Source organism: Acipenser ruthenus, unplaced genomic scaffold, assembly GCF_902713425.1.
Source record: "Acipenser ruthenus unplaced genomic scaffold, fAciRut3.2 maternal haplotype, whole genome shotgun sequence".
Classification (NCBI taxonomy): Eukaryota; Metazoa; Chordata; class Actinopteri; order Acipenseriformes; family Acipenseridae; genus Acipenser; species Acipenser ruthenus.
This window is the reverse complement of record NW_026708488.1, coordinates 22759-44592: the sequence shown is the minus strand read 5'-3', so window position 1 is coordinate 44592 and position 21834 is coordinate 22759. Positions and strand designations below refer to the sequence as shown.

General features: G+C 43.4%; 1 protein-coding gene across 1 annotated transcript; it reads left to right on the top strand.

Moving 5' to 3' along the window:
* Positions 1–6832: 6832 nt before the first annotated feature.
* Positions 6833–21646, top strand: LOC131733547 (butyrophilin subfamily 2 member A1-like). Its single transcript, XM_059021209.1, has 4 exons — positions 6833–7058; positions 16068–16144; positions 16344–16691; positions 20981–21646. The coding sequence occupies exons 2-4, from the start codon at positions 16072–16074 to the stop codon at positions 21286–21288; spliced, it is 729 nt and encodes a 242-aa protein (XP_058877192.1). The 5' UTR covers positions 6833–7058; positions 16068–16071; the 3' UTR covers positions 21289–21646.
* The last annotated feature ends 188 nt before the right edge of the window (positions 21647–21834 follow it).

Below are 21834 nucleotides of genomic sequence, written 5' to 3'. Positions count from 1 at the left end.
TTAGTGTTAGGATTCTGGAGAGGGTAGATCTCTGATCCTGTGTGTGCGAGATCTGTTTTTGTTTAAACTGTTTATTTTATTTGTTTTATTTAATAAATACGTGCCGTAGCGCTTTTCCCTGCACATCCTGACTCTGAGTCTCCTTACCCCGGTCAGCCTGTCACAGGCACTGATGGCAGTGTGGTTTCTCAGCAGTCGCCGAACCATTTCTAATGTGGAGTTCCATCTTGTAGAAACATCTTGCACTAGAGGTTCTTGTACCTAAACTGATTGTTGCAAGCTGTGGGCAGAGCACGGCAGGTGTTCAAATGGCATTAGTCTGGCTGCTGCTATCATATTACGTGTACTGTCTGTTCCAATTGTTGTTACCTTGTCATGTATTCCCTCCTCCTTTGTGACATCCAAGAAAAGCTTGGCACAATTTTCAGCGAAGTGTCTTTCTTCAGTGTGCGTCACAGTTAAAGCAAATGATTGCAATGTCCATGAGGCATCCACGTAATGCACAGTGACTCCAAGATAGCTATGGTTGCTCACCGATGTCCAGTGATCCCCAGTAAGGGCAACTGCTGTTGCTTTTTCAGTTGTTCCTATTTCACGGTCTTCTCGTTTTCATGAAGGTCGTGTATTCGTGATGCAATTGTGCCTCGGGAAGGTGAGGTATATGTCTGACAGGATGATGCTATTTGAATAACATCTCTTAAACCTGGGTCTTTCACAATGTTAAGTGGCCTGCAATTGGTAATCCACTTAGCAATAGTCGAAGTTAAATTGTCGCATTTTGCGGTATTCATGGGTTTGCAGCGACTCTCGTATTCTAATATTGTGCTGTCCGCCTGGTTGCCAGTAAAAAGCATGCTTGGCACGAATGTGGTACTGGAGACTTGACATACTTCGATGGTATTGGAATTCCACCTGACAGTAGTTGCAAGTAACTTTCTTTTTATCGAAAGACCCACCGTGGAGGTTTTTTAAAACTAAACTGCCCATTCAAAAGTCTGCTTTCGGCCATTAATATACTATTTTCACTTCAGTTGGGCCAAGCTAGAGCAAGAACATAGCTGTGTGGTTGTTGCATACAAGCTCTCAAACTGCTCTGAGCAAAATATCTACGGCATGCTAAGAGGTTCAAAACATTGATCTAAAATGAACTGTAATTGCATGATTTAACTGCGTTAAACAAAGTAATGCTTTAAGTGATTTTATATTAATTGCATGCGTTAACGTGTTAATTTTGACAGGTAATTTAGCACTTGCGTGCCCTTTTATTATTTACAATAGCAAAGAAAATAAACAAAACAAAAACCTAACTCCTTTTTGGAGCACTAACTAAAACTTTCTCCGGCAACTAACTATGGCTGGTCGGCTAAGCCGTTTTACCAGCCAAAGAAAGCCACTTTTTAAACACACAGTTCACACACAGTACCTTCTTCAGGGCTCTTCAGCAGATGGCTTGTGCTTCTTCAGCCAGTCTGCCTACAGCTGCTACTCCATCAGCCCTGACTGCAGGGCTTCTCCTGCTCTTATGCAGGGCTTAATTGGTCTCAGGTGCTTCCCATTTCCTCTGCAGTCTTGTTGCCTTCTGGGTAATGTAGTCCTGCTGTTTCCTACAGGACTACTTTTCCTCTCCCTACTCTGCCACAATATATATTTGTGTATGTATGTATTGCACTTTGTTCTTTATTGCTATTCATTTAATAGCAGTGCTATATGTGTCCAGGTTTATACTGCAGTAGGGGGTTCACTCAATTGCAGGAAGGTTCACATTGTGTGTTTTTCACATCATTTCATGGAGTTTTGCTTCAGGTTATGCCAGTGCAGATTCATTCTTTTTAATCTACACATTTGTTTTTGTGTTGCCCCTCCATAATGAAGTCGTTGCCTCTCGATGTGCTATACTCTAGAACAGCGGTTCTCAAACTTTTTTTGGTCCGTGCCCCCCTTCCTATTGTCTGTGGTAGTTGAGCCCCCCCCCCCCCCCAACACACACACACACACACACACACACGCACGCAGATGCACACGCACACACAGACACACACACACACACGTACATATACTGGTAAAAAAGAAAATCCAACATGCCTGCGGCTTCTCTGTCACTGCTTTTTTTTCACAAAGCAGCCACCAATCCATCATAAGAACTTAACACTGCAAATTACAGTTTACCTATTGTGACCAATGCTTCTTACATAGTAAGCTGATAAACATACATTACCAGATGGCAGTTGGCTTCATCCAAAAATATGCAAGCTTAAAAAGGTAGCAGTCTGGCTCTACACTCTGTTGACAGTGTATGGCAAGGGTTCCTATTCTTCCCCATCCTCTGTCCATACAGACAGACACACACACACACTGTTAGTGCTATAACACAGTGTCTGTGTATTACTAGCTTCAGTACCCCAGGATTTTCAATTAGGTTTAAAGTATGTGGCACCTACAAGGTGGGGGAGAGGAGTGTCCCCGTCCCACTTGGATATTTTTGAAAAAGGGATTAAAATGGTATTTAATCCCAACACAGTGTGTTACGGGACTCCAGTATACAGAAAGAAAACACAACCAGTTTATTGTATGCAGTTACATCGACTTTAATTGCATCAGCAATCTAGTACAGAGAGAACAAAATACAGTCCAGTAGTCTCTGTGAGGTCAGAGACACACAGAGACACACAGAGAGACAAGAGGCACACAGGCACTGGAACAGATGGTCTTCTATCGCTGCTCCTCTTCTATGGCTGCTCAGTAACCTATTCCTCACTCACTTCTTACACACCCTCTCACTACCTGACCTTGTGATCTAAAATCTTTCTTCAGCTTACTTTACTTGCAGACATGCTCAAATTTGTTGGTACCCCGCCACAGAAAAACGAAGAATGCACAATTTTCTCTGAAATAACTTGAAACTGACAAAAGTAATTGGCATCCACCATTGTTTATTCCATATTTAATAGAAATCAGACTTTGCTTTTCATTTTTTATTCAACATAATATTGTAAATAATAAAAGAAATGAAAATGGCATGGACAAAAATGATGGGACCGCTAACCTAATATTTTGTTGCACAACCTTTAGAGGCAAATCACTGCAATCAAACGTTTTCTGTAGCTCTAAATGAGACTTCTGCACCTGTTAACATGTAGTTTGGCCCACTCTTCCTGAGCAAACTGCTCCAGCTGTCTCAGGTTTGATGGGTGCCTTCTCAAGACTGCAAGTTTCAGCTCTTTCCATAGATGTTCGATAGGATTCAGATAAGGACTCATAGAAGGCCACTTCTGAATAGTCCAATGTTTTGTTCTTATCCATTCTTGGGTGCTTTTAGCTGTGTGTTTTCGGTCATTATCCTGTTGGAGGACCCCTGACCTGTGACTGAGACAGAGCTTTCTGACACTGGGCAGTACATTTCGCTCCAGAATGCCTTGATAGTCTTGAGATTTCATTGTGCCCTGCACAGATTCAAGTCACCCTGTGCCAGGCGCAGCAAAGCAGCCCCAAAACATAACCGAGCCTCCTCCATGTTTCACTGTAGGTATGGTGTTCTTTTCTTTGAAAGCTTCATTTTTTCGTCTGTGAACATAGAGCTGATGTGACTTGCCAAAAAGCTCCAGTTTTTGACTCATCTGTCCAAAGGACATTCTCCCAGAAGGATTGTGGCTTGTTAATATGCATTTTAGCAAATTCCAGTCCGGCTTTATGTTTTTCTTTCAAAAGTGGAGTCCTCCTGGGTCTTCTTCCATGGAGCCCACTTTCGCTCAAAAGTGACGGATGGTGCGATCAGAAAACTGACGTACCTTCACCTTGGAGTTCAGCTTGTATCTCTTTGGCAGTTATCCTTGGTTCTTTTTCTACCATTCGCACTATCCTTCTGTTCAATCTGGGTCAATTTTTCCTCTTGTGGCCGCGCCCAGGGAGGTTGGCTACAGTTCCATGGACTTTAAACTTCTTAATAATATTTGCAACTGTTGTCACAGGAATCAAGCTGCTTGGAGATGGTCTTGTAGCCTTTACCTTTACAATGCTTGTCTATTATTTTCTTTCTGATCTCCTCAGACAACTCTCTCCTTTGCTTTCTCTGGTCCGTGTGGTGCACACAATGATACCAAACAGCACAGTGAGTACTTTTCTCCATTTAAATAGGCTGAATGACTGATTACAATATTGGAGACATGTGTGACTAATTAAAGAAACTAATTATTTGAAATATCACTATAATCCAATTATTTATGATCTTTTCTAAGGGGTACCAACAAATGTGTCCCGGCCATTTTAGAATATCTTTGTAGAATAAGCAATAATTCATCTCTTTTCAAAGCTTCTTTGCTTTATTCTATGACATAACAAAGGCATGCAAGTATACATGATAAAATAGCTTTAATTTCATCACTTTTCAGGAGGAATGAAGCATTATTTCAATGAGCTGTAAGGGTACCAACAAATTTGAGCACGTCTGTATTTTAGTCTATTTTATGATCCTCCATCCTATCTCCTCAGGACATTGTTGATAGTTTCTGTCAACCCTAACCCTAACATCTTCTTCTCTATCCTAACCCTAACATCTTCTTCTCTATCCTAACCCTAACCTCTCCTTCTCTCTTCAAACCCTAACCTCTCCTCCTCTCTTCATAACCCTAACATCTCCTTCTCTATCCTAACCCTAACCTCTCCTTCTCTCTTCTAACCCTAACCTCTCCTTCTCTCTTCTAACCCTAACGTCCCCTTCTCTCTCCTAACACTAACCTCTCCTTCTCTCTTCTAACCCTAACCTCTCCTTCTCTCTTCTAACCCTAACCTCTCCTTCTCTCTTCTAACCCTAACCCCAACCTCTCCTTCTCTCTTCTAACCCTAACCTCTCCTTCTCTCTTCTAACCCTAACCTCTCTTCAAACCCTAACCCTAACATCTCCTTCCCTCTTCAAACCCTAACGTCTCCTTCTCTCTCATAACACTAACCTATCCTCTCTTCTAACCCTAACCTCTCCTTCTCTCTTATAACCCTAACCTCTCCTTCTGTCTTCTAACCCTAACCCTAACATCTCCTTCTCTCTCCTAACACTAACCTATCCTCTCTTCTAACCCTAACCTCTTCTTCTCTCTTCTAACCTTAACCTCTCCTTCTCTCTTCAAACCCTAACCTCTCCTTCTCTCTTCAAACCTTAACCTCTCCTTCTCTCTTCAAACCCTAACCTCTCCTTCTCTCTTCAAACCCTAACCCTAACAGCTCCTTCTCTATCCTAACCCTAACCTCTCCTTCTCTCTTCAAACCCTAACCTCTCCTTCTCTCTTCAAACCCTAACCCTAACATCTCCTTCTCTATCCTAACCCTAACCTCTCCTTCTCTCTTCTAACCCTAACCTCTCCTTCTCTCTTCTAACCCTAACCCTAACCTCTCCTCTCTCTCTCCTAACCCTAGCATCTCCTTCTCTCTTCAAACCCTAACCTCTCCTTCTCTCTTCTAACCCTAACCCTAACGTCTCCTTCTTTCTCCTAACACTAGCATCTCCTTCTCTCTTCTAACCCTAACCTCTCCTTCTCTCTTCTAACCCTAACCTCTTCTTCTCTCTTCTAACCCTAACCTCTCCTTCTCTCTTCTAACCCTAACCTCTCCTTCTCCCCTCCTTGTTTCTTTCAGTGTTCTCCTCTCCCTCAACTCCATCGCTCTTCCACCCTGTCTTGCCTTCCCTCTCTCTCTCCCCTCCACTGTCCTTCTCTTTTCCAGTCTCCTGTAATCTCAATGGGAATGCATATACCAGGTTATCACTATTTAGTATTAGTGTCTGTGTGATGGGGTCTTACGTCACTTGTGTGGATAGCCGCTGTTTACAACACAGAGAGACAACTGGGAGGTGGATTTGAAACGGCGGCACAGGCGCGCAGGATTTATTAACACAAACAGAAAAGAAAGTAAAGGTGGTCATGTGACGTTACCAGCCATGGTAACGCACAGAGGACACATACAGCAAGCTGTACAAAAGGTAAAATAAAACACAGTACAAAAACTACAAATAAATGGTGCCCCAGAGGGCGAGCGCTAGCCTTATAAATGAGGCGTCCCGCTCCAGGAACCGGCTACACTACGTAACCCTCGCTATACATCACATGGGATCGCTATCCCCTCACTAACCTACTCATGAGCCAGTATTCATACAACGACTCCTGCTGCTTCATACGGCCTTGACTGGGCATTGCCTTCACAAGCACCGCTTGCAGTCTCAGGGTTGCGTAGCTGTCGTTCCTGCAGCGCAGACCCTCTCCTCCCGAGTATACGCGGCTCCCCTCTGGCATGGCGTTACAGTCGCCCCGAACCATCCCCCGCTGATGCTTTTGAACTGACGGACACTCGATCAAGACCCGCCCACCTGCTGATTGATGTCCAGCACAGCCAATCACCTGCTGCCCTTCCCCTCAACCAAGCCTAGCAGGCAGCAAGTCTCAATCAAGTGCCCATCTGGAAAACAATAATTCAATTAAACAAATCAACTCCACAACGACATACAATAAACCCATTTCCCCATACAAATTATATCCACACTAAATACACACGTGCAGGGCAATTGCCCTGCTACAGTCTGTGTTACAATTTCACACATATCTACAGAACCGTATCCACTTGTGTTGAAAATGGACTGTTAGCCAAAACTAAATAAAAGATCACAGAAAAGTTGTATTAATTTATTTTAAATTTTTCAGATTAGTCTTTAAATCCCTCATGAGCTCCAGTTCTGTGAAAAGGATCATGTGTTGGTTAGTTTTAGTGTCTGAACCAGGTACACATTCTTACACTGGCAGACAGTGTGTGGGCGTGTTCCTAAAGGGCTGTTTCTCAGGTAACGGTGCAATAAAACCAGGAATTGCACTTTGACCTGTGCTTTAGCTTTAGACAGGCTACTTCAGGCTAGAAAGCTGATCAAACAGATGGGAAGTTCTTTACAGAGTGTGTAAATCTTTAGAATCCACTTCTCATATCTAAACTCAGCTGTACTGATGCGGTTTAAAAAGCTGCTTCTATTTATTCTTAAAGAGCTGAACTGAAGCACAAGGACAGAGTGCAGGTGAAAGTGAAAGCAGGTAAGCAGACTCTAAATCTGTGTGTTTAAAGTTACAATAGCTAATAGAACAGCTCTCTTCAACATTAAGTGGTGTGGTTCTGACAAATCTAGCGTTACCCGTCCCCGCATGCTGCTACAGCCGTTTAAATAAGTACCTGTAATTATTCTTTTCATTGTTAACACCCTGACAACTTTTTACACTTATAACTTTAAAGTGTGTTTCAAAGCTCTTTTCAAAATGGCCTCTCTAGTGCACTTATAGTGGAAGGACTATTGCCAACATTGTCAAACAGGGAACACAGCGATAACGATCCATGATGTGGTACGGAACAGAAAAGCCAGAGCACTTACAGACTTGGTTTGTTAAAGAGCAATGTAATGAGGAAGACACAGTCTGTGATTGAGATAAGAAGTGATACTGGTCAATGGGATGTGGTTTACAGTGAGAGAGCAATGCAATGAAGACACAGTCTGTGATTGAGATGAGAAGTGATACTGGTCAATGGTATGTGGTTTACAGTGAGAAAGAGCAATGTAATGAAGAAACAGTCTGTGATTGAGATGAGAAGTGATACTGGTCAATGGTATGTGGTTTACAGTGAGAAAGGTAAATCAGTAACTGTCATCTGAGGAGCTGGAATCAATTCATTAAATTATGTGACTCCACATAGTGTGAAACACTGCAATGGAAAAAAGGTGTGTGAGTGTTTATCTATTTTTTACCTGGAGCTCAAAGCCCACAGATTATCATTGAGGAGAGGAGCCGGTTTGTGAACACTATCGAGTCAAACCCCATAGATTATCATTGAGGAGAGGAGCCTGTTTGTGAACGCTATCGAGTCAAACCCCATAGATTATCATTGAGGAGAGGAGCCTGTTTGTGAACGCTATCGAGTCAAACCCCATAGATTATCATTGAGGAGAGGAGCCTGTTTGTGAACGCTATCGAGTCAAACCCCATAGATTATCATTGAGGAGAGGAGCCTGTTTGTGAACACTATCGAGTCAAACCCCATAGATTATCATTGAGGAGAGGAGCCTGTTTGTGAACACTATCGAGCTCCTGAGGTTAAGACTCGAGCCTGTTCACGGGTCCAGCACTAAACATCCTGTGCAGCTCTAATATTTATGACAAACTAGTATATTTAATAGTTACAATCAGTACTTTAAACTAGTAGAGCTGAATAACTCTGAGCACTCTGTCAAGCTGCTTGCCTCTCTCTATGTAACAAAGACAGAATCACTGCTGTCTCCGCCCCTCATCTCCACTCCTATTGGCTGTGCTGCTATAGAGCTTGCAGCCTAAATACAATGATGTTAATGTAAACATGTAAATCCAAAGCTAAATGAGAAAATGTTACACTTTCTGGCTCCGGTTTGGGAAATACTAAACCCCCATTTTCAGTGATGTTTCAGGTTTCAGCATTTGTTTTGGGCACGCCGCTGATTTCTATTGGCTGCTCTGTATGTCAGTCACACTGGCTACTCTTCAGAAGCGTGGAGTGATACACAGCAAACTTCATAACCTTGATAATGTCTGAATTATTATTATTATTACTTTTCTGCAGTAGGCTATAGTAATCCTGTGCTGCACAGTTCATATACTGTGTCCTGCCATTGTCCATACACTGCAACACACACTGAGAGCCATTTCAACCAGCTTCTCTCTATAACCCTAACCCTAACCCATGCACTGTTCATGATGTTTTTCACCTGCAAAGCTGCTATGATTTCTATATAAACCCATATGAGGCAGTCCGTGTTTAAGATGCAGTTCAGAAGTGTGACTTTGTGCTTGATATTGTCACAGTTTAACATGGAAAGTGACTAAGCAATCAGAGTGCATCTTTTAGGACTGCCTGTATATTTGTTTCAGTCTTTATAGCTCTATTACACTATAAAGTGGGGTATGTTTAGCAGTGCTGGTTCAATGCACAGTACAAAGTGCAGCATTGCTGAAAGTGTGCAGGATTATTCCCTTCTTAGAGCAGCTCAATCGTTCAACATACATGTAAATATGTATTCATATTTTTTGGTATTATTTACGTTATGTCAGTCAGTTTTATGTGTAATATTTTTCAGAAAGGAGACAGCTACCAATGGAATGAAGTGAATGATTTATTGAATTGACAGACCTGCCTGTAAATGATTATGTTGTTATTTGAATTTGGTCCATAGTCTTGCCCATTGGAGCTTGTTAGCCGCCCCTGTGCTGGCAAAACTATAATACATTAAATATATGAGTTAGATCAAAACTAATGCCAGCGGGCAGGACAAGCAGCACCCGAGGCCACCTTCCCCCTGGACAAGACACGATGCAAGGAGAAGGCAGGGGAGGAGGGGACCAAACAAACACTGAACGATGAGGGAGGAGGGGACCAAACAAACACTGAACGATGAGGGAGGAGGGGACCAAACAAACACTGAACGATGAGGGACTGGATGAAAGAGGGTATTTATATGGTTTGATGAATGATAAGGGCGAAGATGAAAGAGGGTATTTATATAGTTCCATGATTACATATTTGATGAGGGGGCGGTTTCTCCTTTCAGAAATACAACTGCGTTTCCAAAGAAATTCCCAACACAAAAATAATGAGTTCTGAGTAAAAATAAAGAAACTTATTTAGAATGTTGTCTTTCAGTGTATTAAAAAAAAAACACTAGGATGTGTATTTAGTTCTGCCTAAATATATGAGAAATTTAATATTTATACCTTTTAGAGTTGTGCATATCTAGAGAACATCTTTCCTGTTGTGTTGAAACTCACTGAAGACCTTCTTTAGCACAGCAAGTTATTGATCTATCGGCAGATGGAGGCTGTTTTTCTGTCTATCTCTCTGTCTGTCACACTGGTCCCTAAAAAGGTCCTTCTTCATCACAAATCAAGAGGATCAGAATCTGGGGCTTTTGGAGGCTCCCTGTTTATTTGTCTCCATCAAAGTGTTTGCATGCACTGTCTCTGAGGAGCACTGATTCACTGTGATGAAACTGGACATGATGGAGCACATGCTAAAGAGTATCACACTGTGTCAGTATATGAAGCCATCTGTCCCTCTGTTTGCTTGTGCACACAGTGGTTAAGGGTGTAGTGATTTAAGAGCATCAGACTGTCAGTATATATGAAGGTATCTGTCCCTTGATTGGCTAGCAGCACATGCGTGTGTAAATATTTCAGTACAAACCTACATTCTGGTCTGGTCAGTGCTTGTATACAGTGTGGATGTTTTATAAGTGTAAGTGAAGCGGAGTGTTTCAGCCACCCAGGAAGGGTTTTGTGTTGAGAAATACAGTAAGGTAGTGTTGTGTGTTATTACCTTATTTTCTCAACAGTATGAATCACAGTGGACAGGAATCAGCAGATATCTCAACAGTAAAAAGCCATGTCTGTTGCACACTGTGGAGATTAACATTGAAGGACACTGTGTGAATAATACACCCAGGGCCCTATTTAGCAAATATGTGCGCAGCCACTATCGCTAGGACAAAAATGACAACACTAGCGAACCACCGCGAAAGCACATGAAATGTGATTCAGCAGTCGGGTCTCATGCGTGGGCTAACGTACATCAAATAGCGAATCATGCACCCAGCCAATCAAAGCACAGGATTCCACATTCCCTTTAAGAGCACCTGTGCACCTGTGATAATGAACGGAGGGCATTTTTAAACCAAAAAAAAGAAGGGAGAAGAATAGTCCCCTTATGATTTACGTAGAGGTGTCTATTCTGTGTTGGTGTGTAGCTGCACATGAGTGCAATCGATGGCTCCCAGGAAACCAGGAAATCCATACCCCCAAGAAAACTCTGCTTTGTATTTTGTTGCAGCTCGTGAGACAGGGAAATGGATGAATTCTCCTCTCCTGTAGGAATCCAGTGTTTCTTTTATTCTCTTTTTTTTCTCTCTCTATCTTTTCTTTACCTGCTTCCCTGGTAGTTTCAGTGGTATTTATACTCGACCCATGTATTGTGCGCACAGTTTAGACCTTGTTTTCACATGTCAATTGAGACACAAATGCTAGCACTGCTGATAGTTTGCTAAATTGCTAATGCTGACTTGCCGGGTGGGCACTAAATCACGGTTGCTAAATTGCATAGGTGGGCAAAGTCTTTTTGCCCTCAACGTGCGCCTGATTTTGGTGTGAATGTCTGCAAAAGTGTTTTGTGATTGCCTTGGAGGTTTGCGAACATTGCTAAATAGGGCCCCCAATGTTTAATTTGTAAACTTATGTTTTTATTATATACTGTTATTTTAGTGGCTTCAGAGTTGGTACGGCGTCAGTGAATTGGAGAAAAAAAACTGCGAATCTGGTAACCATAAATTACATGGACAGTGCGAGAAACTAAAGCTCTGATAAACATTTGGTCAGACACCAAAATCCAAGCCGTACTGGACAAAGTCTTTTCTCAAATTACATTGTTTAACGCCTAAAGTAGGAGAACAGAGCAGAATTATGTACCTGAATACTGCACTCTCTCCTACTGCAGGCATTCAACACATGTATTCATTAAATTAGCAAAGAGCTCCCCACATTCCCCTGCTTCCCTCCACAGCAATATGCAAGAATCTGAAACATGCTGTTAAAAACTGGAGCAATACTTCAACAGCTGCCATCTTTCAAGATACCCTGCAGGATATTGTAAACATCCGGTTCACAGACCATATAAACTAACCGAGTGCACTTGCAAACTGCATTGTTAACACTGTGTGTTCCACTCTGTACAGTTCACTGAAGATGCCTACAGTCCCTCAGGACTCAGTCTCTACCGAGTGAATTATGAACACCCTGTTGTAACAACCAGACTTTTAAGACACAAGCCAAGACTAACTGATTTCAAAAACAGATAATTAAAGACTGATTGACAGCAAATAATGGGACCAAAAGTTCGTGGGTAAGAGTGTCATAATCTTCAGTAACCTTTTTATAGTGGCAAAAAACTGTAGAACAGTACAATGTCGATACAAAGGAAGCAAAATATACCTTAAACATTGCTCTAAGAAACCTCATAGCACAATAGAATGCATAGTGTATACACTGATATAAATATTCTGGCAGTGAAACAGCAAGTAATACAGTAAACAGTCAAAATGACCCTGTTAACCCTGGGTATTACTGGTAAGAACGATTCGCAAAAACAGCTTGAAACACAATGAAGAAGTATTAACACAAGTTAACCAATCCATGTAAAATTAATGCAGTTATAAAGTTCCTTATTGCAGAAAAAAGACAAACCAAACAAAGTCAATCCAAAAAACAAAGTCAAACGTGCTTCAAAACAAAACAAACTTGCAAAAAACATATTCCAGATAAAAATAAAGTATCAAAATAAACGCCCATAGTACTATGAAGAAAAAAAACAATTGTAATCCAGCATTGTCCAGCACAAAAAAGAAAAAGTTTTAACAGACCGTCTCACCCCTTCCTGCCGTGTGTCCGAGGACCGGCTGCGCGTTGTTCCTGGGATGTAAATCGATCTGTTTTCTTCAGTTTCAAATAATCCATATAAAACGAACGGTATTCCAAAGCTGTATTCACGACAATTAGCTCAGTGCTACTCCATAAAAAATGTTACATCGTTTCTAGATAAGCTTAAATAATTTAAAAAGCAAAAAAGAAACCGCAACAAAACTGCAAACGACACTCAGCTCTCCTTTCAGGCCATCCTCTCATTTCCCACAATACGCTCTTTATCAATGAAACCCAGGTGAATTGAATTAAAACAATTACCGTAACTGGCATAATATAAGGGCCTTTACATAGAAAAAAGAAATAAAATGAACCCCAATGAATCCCCCCCAAACCTGGACAACTAAGCCAAACGGGAGATAGGCTAATAAACAAGGCAGAAATGAACAATTTATTCTAACCTGGCCAGGTATAATCCATTCTAATTAAAGAACAGATAATGATGTTTTTTTAACATCATTTATGTGGCGGTCGCCACACTGTACAGTTCACTGAAGATGCCTACAGTCCCTCAGGACTCACAGTCTCTACTCAGTGAATTATGAACACCCTGTACAGTTCACTGAAGACGCATACAGTCCCTCAGGACTCACAGTCTCTACTCAGTGAATTATGAACACCCTGTACAGTTCACTGAAGATGGCACTCACTGTAATTGGGGTGTAAGTTGAAAAGCCTGAACTGTCCCAAATTTGCCTCAGACGTGTTTTACAGTATTTTGACATTCAAAAGCCAATGGCTTTATTTTATACAAAACACAACATATATTATTACTGTTATTGTTATTATCAGCAATAGTAGTTGTGTGCAGTAGCCTACAATTCACCTGTTATACGATTTGAAATGTAACGGATACAGCTCCTATATTTAAAATACTAACTAAGCAAACCGCAATCGAGATAGGAGGACGTGCAAATGTGTATGGCTTCATTTTATACAAAATTATTATTATTATTATTATTATTATTATTATTATTATTATTATTATTATTATTATTATTATTACTATTATTTCAGCAGTTTTGAATGATGCAGTGCAACACAGGACAGATGCAGTTGTTGTGTCTTTTAATTTGCTTGCTGTCTTTGTAAAGGTTAGTGAAATGATGATTCTGATTGTGATTATTATTCATCAGTGGTCTGACCGCACTAACCTCTGATTTCACTGTAATCCGTGTTGATTTGCCTCTGATTTCACTGTAATCCCAGTTGATTTGTCTCTGATTTCTCTGTAATCCCAGTTGATTTGCCTCTGATTTCTCTGTAATCCCAGTTGATTTGCCTCTGATTTCTCTGTAATCCCAGTTGATTTGCCTCTGATTTCACTGTAATCCCAGTTGATTTGCCACTGATTTCACTTGTGTCTGACAGGGCAAAGGCTGACCTAATTTTGGATGAGTTGACTGTGAACCCCCTGAACCTCCCCACAGGTCATTCATTATCTGTCAGTTGAGAACCTTCACCTCTGTCATTAAAACTTAATTAGATTCATGGCAGTGGGGTCGGTACCACATAATACTATCAGTTCAACACTGAGAGTGATAGTCCAGCCTAATTCTCCATGCAAACAAATAAATAAGTTATTTTCCCACCATTTGTTTTGTGTAGTATTCCTGTGTCTACAACACACCAAGCATCATAAAAAAATAAAATAACAAATAAACAACCAATTACCTTTCGGTGCACCGAGGACAAGACTCAAAAACTGACTGACCTGCTTTAACAAATAAAGAAACAATACCTGCCCCACCCATAATTGCTGGCCAGCAAAGTATGTTTAAGACAAAGATGTTTCCCCCCGTTTAAACCAGATGAGAGGAGAAGGACACTGCGGTGTAGCGTTAGTAAACAAAACCAAAAGGTGTGGGGATTTTTACCTGTTGCTGGAACACTTTTAATCTAACAAAACAAGGCTTATGAGACCGGGATTTAACCACACGTCTCAGATTACCGGACACTTTACTTTTGGAATATACTCACATGGCTCTAACACTGCAGACACAGAAACAGCACGTCTCCAGAACACTCATCTACAGCAGCAGCACACCGAATCTCAGGTCCCCCGCATCTGTCGGTCCTTCCTCTCTTGGCCCGTATCACACAAAGAGGCAGTTTATATAAGCAAATAAAATTATCCAATAAATCACTAATCAATCAATTAGAAAAGAAACACAACACATAAAATGAAGCACTTGTAACAAAACATAAAGACACCTAGTTGCCTAGGACCCAATACATAATCAAAGTAGCACCGTTACACTAATGCACACTGAACCCGACATTATTCTTTTTACTCTGGTAACACACACTGAACCAGACATTATTTTTTTAAATATAAGGAGTCTGAAAAATATGTGTCTTATATTTTGTGGGAGAGTTGCATTTATCGGTCAGGAGCAGGGAGATGCAGACAACAGGAGGCAGTTCTGGGAGCAGGAAGTACTTGCAAAAAAACAGAGTTTGCCAAGGATTGTGGCAATAATCATGCCATTGTGTAGAGCCTAACGATAGTATTATCATCACCTTGCAATGCCAGTATTATCACTTTCCGTTCAGGGGCATTACAACAATGTCTGTGTGTGATGCACAGTAATATTATTTAGGTCTATCCATATATTACAAAGAAAATAAAATGGGACCAAGAATAGAGCCCTGGGGGACACCACAAGTAATAGCAGATAATCCTGATACAGACTTCCCTAAAGAAACAGAGTACTGTCTGTTAGATACGACTTAAACCAGTTTAGAACAGTTCCAGTCAGGCCAGCCCAGCTTTTAAGATGCTCAATTAAAATGTCCTGATCCACAGTATCACTGAGGTGTAACAGAACCACAATGGATATAGAGTTAGAGTCTGCACTCATCAGTAAGTCATTCACCACTCTGACAAGGGCAGCCTCTGTACTGTGAGCAGATTGAAACCATGACTGAGCTTCTCTAGAACATTGCTACAGTCCAGAAATCTGTGGAGTGGATCATTATTATTATTATTATTTGTTTATTTAGCAGACACCTTTATCCAAGGCGACTTACAGAGACTCAGAGAGTATGTGAACTATGCATCAGCTGCAGAGTCACTTACAATTACGTCTCACCCGAAAGACGGAGCACAAGGAGGTTAAGTGACTTGCTCAGGGTCACACAATGAGTCAGTGGCTGAGCCGGGATTTGAACCGGGGACCTTCTGGTTACAAGCCCTTTTCTTTAACCACTGGACCACACAGCCTCCTACATCAGCTACTACCTTCTCAAGAACATTGCTACAGTCCAGAAATCTGTTGAGTGGATCAGCTACTACCTTCAAGAACATTGCTACAATCCAGAAATCGTAGTTGATTGCGTACTACCTTCTCTCAAGAACCTTAGCTAAGAATGGCAAGTTAGAAGCTGGTCTAAAATTACAATCCAAGTTGGATTTTTTGACTAAAGGCTTAACCAAAGCAGGTTTGAAGGCAGCGGAACATTCAAATAAGAGCCATCCTGATGAATGTGATCCCTGATATTAATCTGTTAGTGACACACAGCTTTAACTAAGAGATCTTTATCATTGTTGTTTTCCAGGGAAATGAAGATGAGATTCCTGGGGAGGACCTGTCTCATTGTCTTGAGTTTGCTACCAGCTGTTTCTACACAGAGAGGTGAGAGGGACTGTAGAAATGAAACTGATCCATTGAGATGCTCCCTCTTATTTCCAGGGTCCTGTATATAGCTGCCTGCATTGATGTATGGACTCACAGAACTTAGCTAATAGCTCTCAACTATTTCTAATTCTAGAGTCCTGTTTTGAGAAATGGTCTATTTGTTTGCAATTGCTTTACCTCGTCTTTTCTTTCTCAGGACGATGGACTGTCATTGGCTCTGATCAGCCTGTCATTGCTGAGGCTGGTGATGATGTCATCCTGCCCTGTCACATTTCACCCAGAGTCAGTGCTGTGGACATGAAAGTGAGGTGGTTCAGGGAGAGATTCGACAAGCCTGTTCATTTATATCTGAACCAAAGGGATCAGCTCAGCATACAGGACAGTGACTACCGGGGCCGCACTGCTCTCTCTCCCTCTGCACTGCAGAGAGGCGATCTCTCTCTGAGACTGAGAAACCTCCGGCCCTCTGATAGAGGTGTCTATATCTGCTATGCTCATGATGGAAATCAGTATGAAGAAGGACAGGCTGAAGTGATAGTCGCAGGTCAGTAATGTTTGATACACAAGTTGAACCCCACTACTAATGTATTCCCAGCTCCTATCTCCATTACAAAACTCACCATGACTGTAAAATAAAAAAAATGTAGACAAGCAGTATTCTGAATGATGGTCATGACATATACAACAGTATGTACAGAACAGTATAGAATATGAATCACCACGTTACAAACATGGCAGTGTGACATGCTGTCAGGATGGGAGTGGTGCGTGAATAATGAAAAAACGTCCGTATTTATTTCTCAAAAGTCAATAATAAAGCCGCCCCTCTACCATCATTGGTATCGGGGGGTATGCGTCGTGATTTCAGTCTCCAACAAAACAAACAACAGTTATTTATCATTGCACATCAATGTGCTCTTCAGACAGGGGGGATGGTGGTGCTGTGCAGTGCATTGTGGGTGGTGGTGCTGTGCAGTGCAGTGTGGGTGGTGGTGCAGGGCAGTGCAGTGTGGGTGGGGGTACTGTGCTGTGCAGGTGGTGGTGCTGTGTTGTGCTGTGCAGTGTGGGCGGTGGTGCTGTGCTGTGCAGTGTGGGTGGTGGTGCTGTGCTCTGCAGTGTGGGTGGTGGTGCTGTGCAGTGTGGGTGGTGGTGCTGTGCAGTGCAGTGTGGGTGGTAGTGCTGTGCTGTGTAGTGTGGGTGGGGGTGCTGTGCTGTGCAGGTGGTGGTGCTGTGTTGTGCTGTGCAGTGTGGGCGGTGGTGCTGTGCTGTGCAGTGTGGGTGGTGGTGCTGTGCTCTGCAGTGTGGGTGGTGGTGCTGTGCAGTGTGGGTGGTGGTGCTGTGCAGTGCAGTGTGGGTGGTAGTGCTGTGCTGTGCCGTGTGGGTGGTGGTGCTGTGCAGTGCAGTGTGGGTGGTGGTACTGTGCTGTGCTGTGCAGTGCAGTGTGGGTGGTGGTGCTGTGCAGTGCAGTGTGGGCGGTGGTGCTGTGCTGTGCAGTGTGGGTGGTGGTGCTGTGCTCTGCAGTGTGAGTGGTGGTGCTGTGCAGTGTGGGTGGTGGTGCTGTGCAGTGCAGTGTGGGTGGTAGTGCTGTGCTGTGCAGTGTGGGTGGTGGTGCTGTGCAGTGCAGTGTGGGTGGTGGTACTGTGCTGTGCTGTGCAGTATGGGTGGTGGTGCTGTGCAGTGCAGTGTGGGTGGTGGTTCTGTGCAGTGCAGTGTGGGTGGTGATGCTGTGCAGTGCAGTGTGGGTGGTGGTGCTGTGCAGTGTGTGGTGGTGCTGTGCTGTGCAGTGTGGGTGGTGGTGCTGTGCTGTGCAGTGTGAGTGGTGGTACTGTGCTTTGCAGTGTGGGTGGTGGTGCTGTGCAGTGCAGTGTGGGTGGTGGTGCTGTGCAGTGCGTGGTGGTGCTGTGCTGTGCAGTGTGGGTGGTGGTGCTGTGCTGTGCTGTGCTGTGCTGTGCAGTGTGGGTGGTGGTGCTGTGCTGTGCTGTGCAGTGTGGGTGGTGGTGCTGTGCTGTGCAGTGTGGGTGGTGGTGCTGTGCTCGGCAGTTGGGTGGTGGTGCTGTGCTGTGCAGTGTGGGTGGTGGTGCTGTGCAGTGCAGTGTGGGTGGTGGTACTGTGCTGTGCTGTGCAGTGTGGGTGGTGGTACTGTGCTTTGCAGTGTGGGTGGTGGTGCTGTGCAGTGCAGTGTGGGTGGTGGTGCTGTGCAGTGCGTGGTGGTGCTGTGCTGTGCTGTGCAGTGTGGGTGGTGGTGCTGTGCTGTGCAGTGTGGGTGGTGGTGCTGTGCAGTGCAGTGTGGGTGGTGGTGCTATGCTGTGGTGTGCAGTGCAGTGTGGGTTGGCTGCTCTTACTCGGCTGTAACACAGAAACACAAAACAAAACAAACAAACATTAGCAATCATGTTCAGCATGAGCGGCCGTACTCATGTAGCTGCGCCCCCTTTATACCAAAACTCCTCCCCGTGATCAGCCCGGCGCCAAGGTTTATCCAATCACTGTCTGCCTCGCAGCTGATCGCAATGGAGTTTATGATCGCAGTAGAGTCGTTCAGTGTACGTGCCGCTACACACTTCCTCCAAGAAGGCCGAATTCTGGTTTCAATCTACCGTCGAGTCAGCCCATCTAGGAGGAAGCTTACACCAACCTTACACAGTGCCCTTTCTGGTGGGGAGGGAGATTTACAGCTCAAATACCTTCTGTCTCTGTCACACATGCAGACAGGATGCTGAACAGAAACACAGACTCTCCCTATACCCTCACAATCTGATATTCTCAATAACCTTTACTTAATAATGTTAATGCCAAGTTTCACAACAATCGATTGAGCAGTTCTCTGGATATATAGAGAAATCTGTAAATGTGTCATACCTACAGTACATACCACCTCCCATAGATCCAATTCACAGGGCATAATATAATACAGGGGAGCTGGGATCCTCAAAGGAATGGATATGTCAGCACTGACACAGTAACTCATAATATAATACAGGGGAGCTGGGATCCTCACAGGACTGGATATGTCAGCACTGACACAGTAACTCATAATATAATACAGGGGAGCTGGGATCCTCACAGGACTGGATATGTCAGCACTGACACATTAACTCATAATATAATACAGGGGAGCTGGGATCCTCACAGGACTGGATATGTCAGCACTGACACAGTAACTCATAATATAATACAGGGGAGCTGGGATCCTCGCAGGACTGGATATGTCAGCACTGACACAGTAACTCATAATATAATACAGGGGAGCTGGGATCCTCACAGGACTGGATATGTCAGCACTGACACAGTAACTCATAATATAATACAGGGGAGCTGGGATCCTCACAGGACTGGATATGTCAGCACTGACACAGTAACTCATAATATAATACAGGGGAGCTGGGATCCTCACAGGACTGGATATGTCAGCACTGACACAGTAACTCATAATATAATACAGGGGAGCTGGGATCCTCACAGGACTGGATATGTCAGCACTGACACAGTAACTCATAATATAATACAGGGGAGCTGGGATCCTCACAGGACTGGATATGTCAGCACTGACACAGTAACTCATAATATAATACAGGGGAGCTGGGATCCTCACAGGACTGGATATGTCAGCAATGACACAGTAACTCATAATATAATACAGGGGAGCTGGGATCCTCACAGGACTGGATATGTCAGCACTGACACAGTAACTCATAATATAATACAGGGGAGCTGGGATCCTCGCAGGACTGGATATGTCAGCAATGACACAGTAACTCATAATATAATACAGGGCAGCTGGGATACTCACAGGACTGGATGTGTCAGCACCGACACAGTAACTCATAATATAATACAGGGGAGCTGGGATCCTCGCAGGACTGGATATGTCAGCACTGACACAGTAACTCATAATATAATACAGGGGAGCTGGGATCCTCGCAGGACTGGATATGTCAGCACTGACACAGTAACTCATAATATAATACAGGGGAGCTGGGATCCTCACAGGACTGGATATGTCAGCACTGACACAGTAACTCATAATATAATACAGGGGAGCTGGGATCCTCACAGGACTGGATATGTCAGCACTGACACAGTAACTCATAATATAATACAGGGGAGCTGGGATCCTCACAGGACTGGATACGTCAGCACTGACACAGTAACTCATAATATAATACAGGGGAGCTGGGATCCTCACAGGACTGGATATGTCAGCACTGACACAGTAACTCATAATATAATACAGGGGAGCTGGGATCCTCACAGGACTGGATATGTCAGCACTGACACAGTAACTCATAATATAATACAGGGGAGCTGGGATCCTCACAGGACTGGATATGTCAGCACTGACACAGTAATTCAGTATATAATAAAGACATATCACACAAGGAGAGCAGACCTGGCTGGTGTGTCTATCTGTGTGTGTCTCACTGTCTCTATTCCCTGACAGTCTATCTGTGTGTGTCTCACTGTCTCTATTCCCTGACAGTCTATCTGTGTGTGTCTCACTGTCTCTATTCCCTGACTGTCTATCTGTGTGTGTCTCACTGTCTCTATTCCCTGACAGTCTATCTGTGTGTGTCTCACTGTCTCTATTCCCTGACAGTCTATCTGTGTGTGTCTCACTGTCTCTATTTCCTGACAGTCTATCTGTGTGTGTCTCACTGTCTCTATTCCCTGACAGTCTATCTGTGTGTGTGTCTCACTGTCTCTATTCCCTGACCGTCTATCTGTGTGTGTCTCACTGTCTCTATTCCCCGACAGTCTATCTGTGTGTGTCTCACTGTCTCTATTCCCTGACAGTCTATCTGTGTGTGTCTCACTGTCTCTATTCCCTGACAGCTCTGGGGACCCAGCCCTCAATCTCTATGGACTCTACACAAGGAGAGCAGACCCGGCTGGTGTGCAGATCAGAGGGGTGGAGCCCTGAACCTGAAGTGATCTGGAGAGACAGGGATGGAAACAATGTGACATCACTGTCCAACACAACAGTGCAGAGGGACAGTCAGGGGCTCCGCAGTGTCAGCAGCTACATCAAAATCAAACAGCAGTCCAACGTGTTCTCCTGTCTGGTTAGAAGTAAAACACCCAAACCAGACTGGGAATCCAAACTCCACATATCCAGTGAGTCTCACATGTTTGTGGATTGAGCCTGACTGACACTGACCATAGATTACAGTCACCATGATGTGGCATCAACATCTGAATCAAACACATGAACTAGTGGACCAATCAATATCTGAATCAAACACATGAACTAGTGAACCAGTCAATATCTGAATCAAACACATGAACTAGTGGACCAGTCAATATCTGAATCAAACAAATGAACTAGTGGACAAGTCAATATCTGAATCAAACACATGAACTAGTGGACCAGTCAATATCTGAATCAAACAAATGAACTAGTGGACCAGTCAATATCTGAATCAAACACATTTGGGGGTGGTGTTGTGCAGTCCTCTATTTTGACTGTCTGCAGTGTTTGGGGATGTGTGTGGAATGCTCACTATGAGGGGGTGTGGCTCAGTGTTGGGAGTGGTGTGTGGAATGCTCACTATGAGGGGTGTGGCTCAGTGTTGGGAGGGGTGTGTGGAATGCTCACTATGAGGGGTGTGGTCAGTGTTGGGAGGGGTGTGTGGAATGCTCACTATGAGGGGTGTGGCTCAGTGTTGGGAGGGGTGAGTGGAATGCTC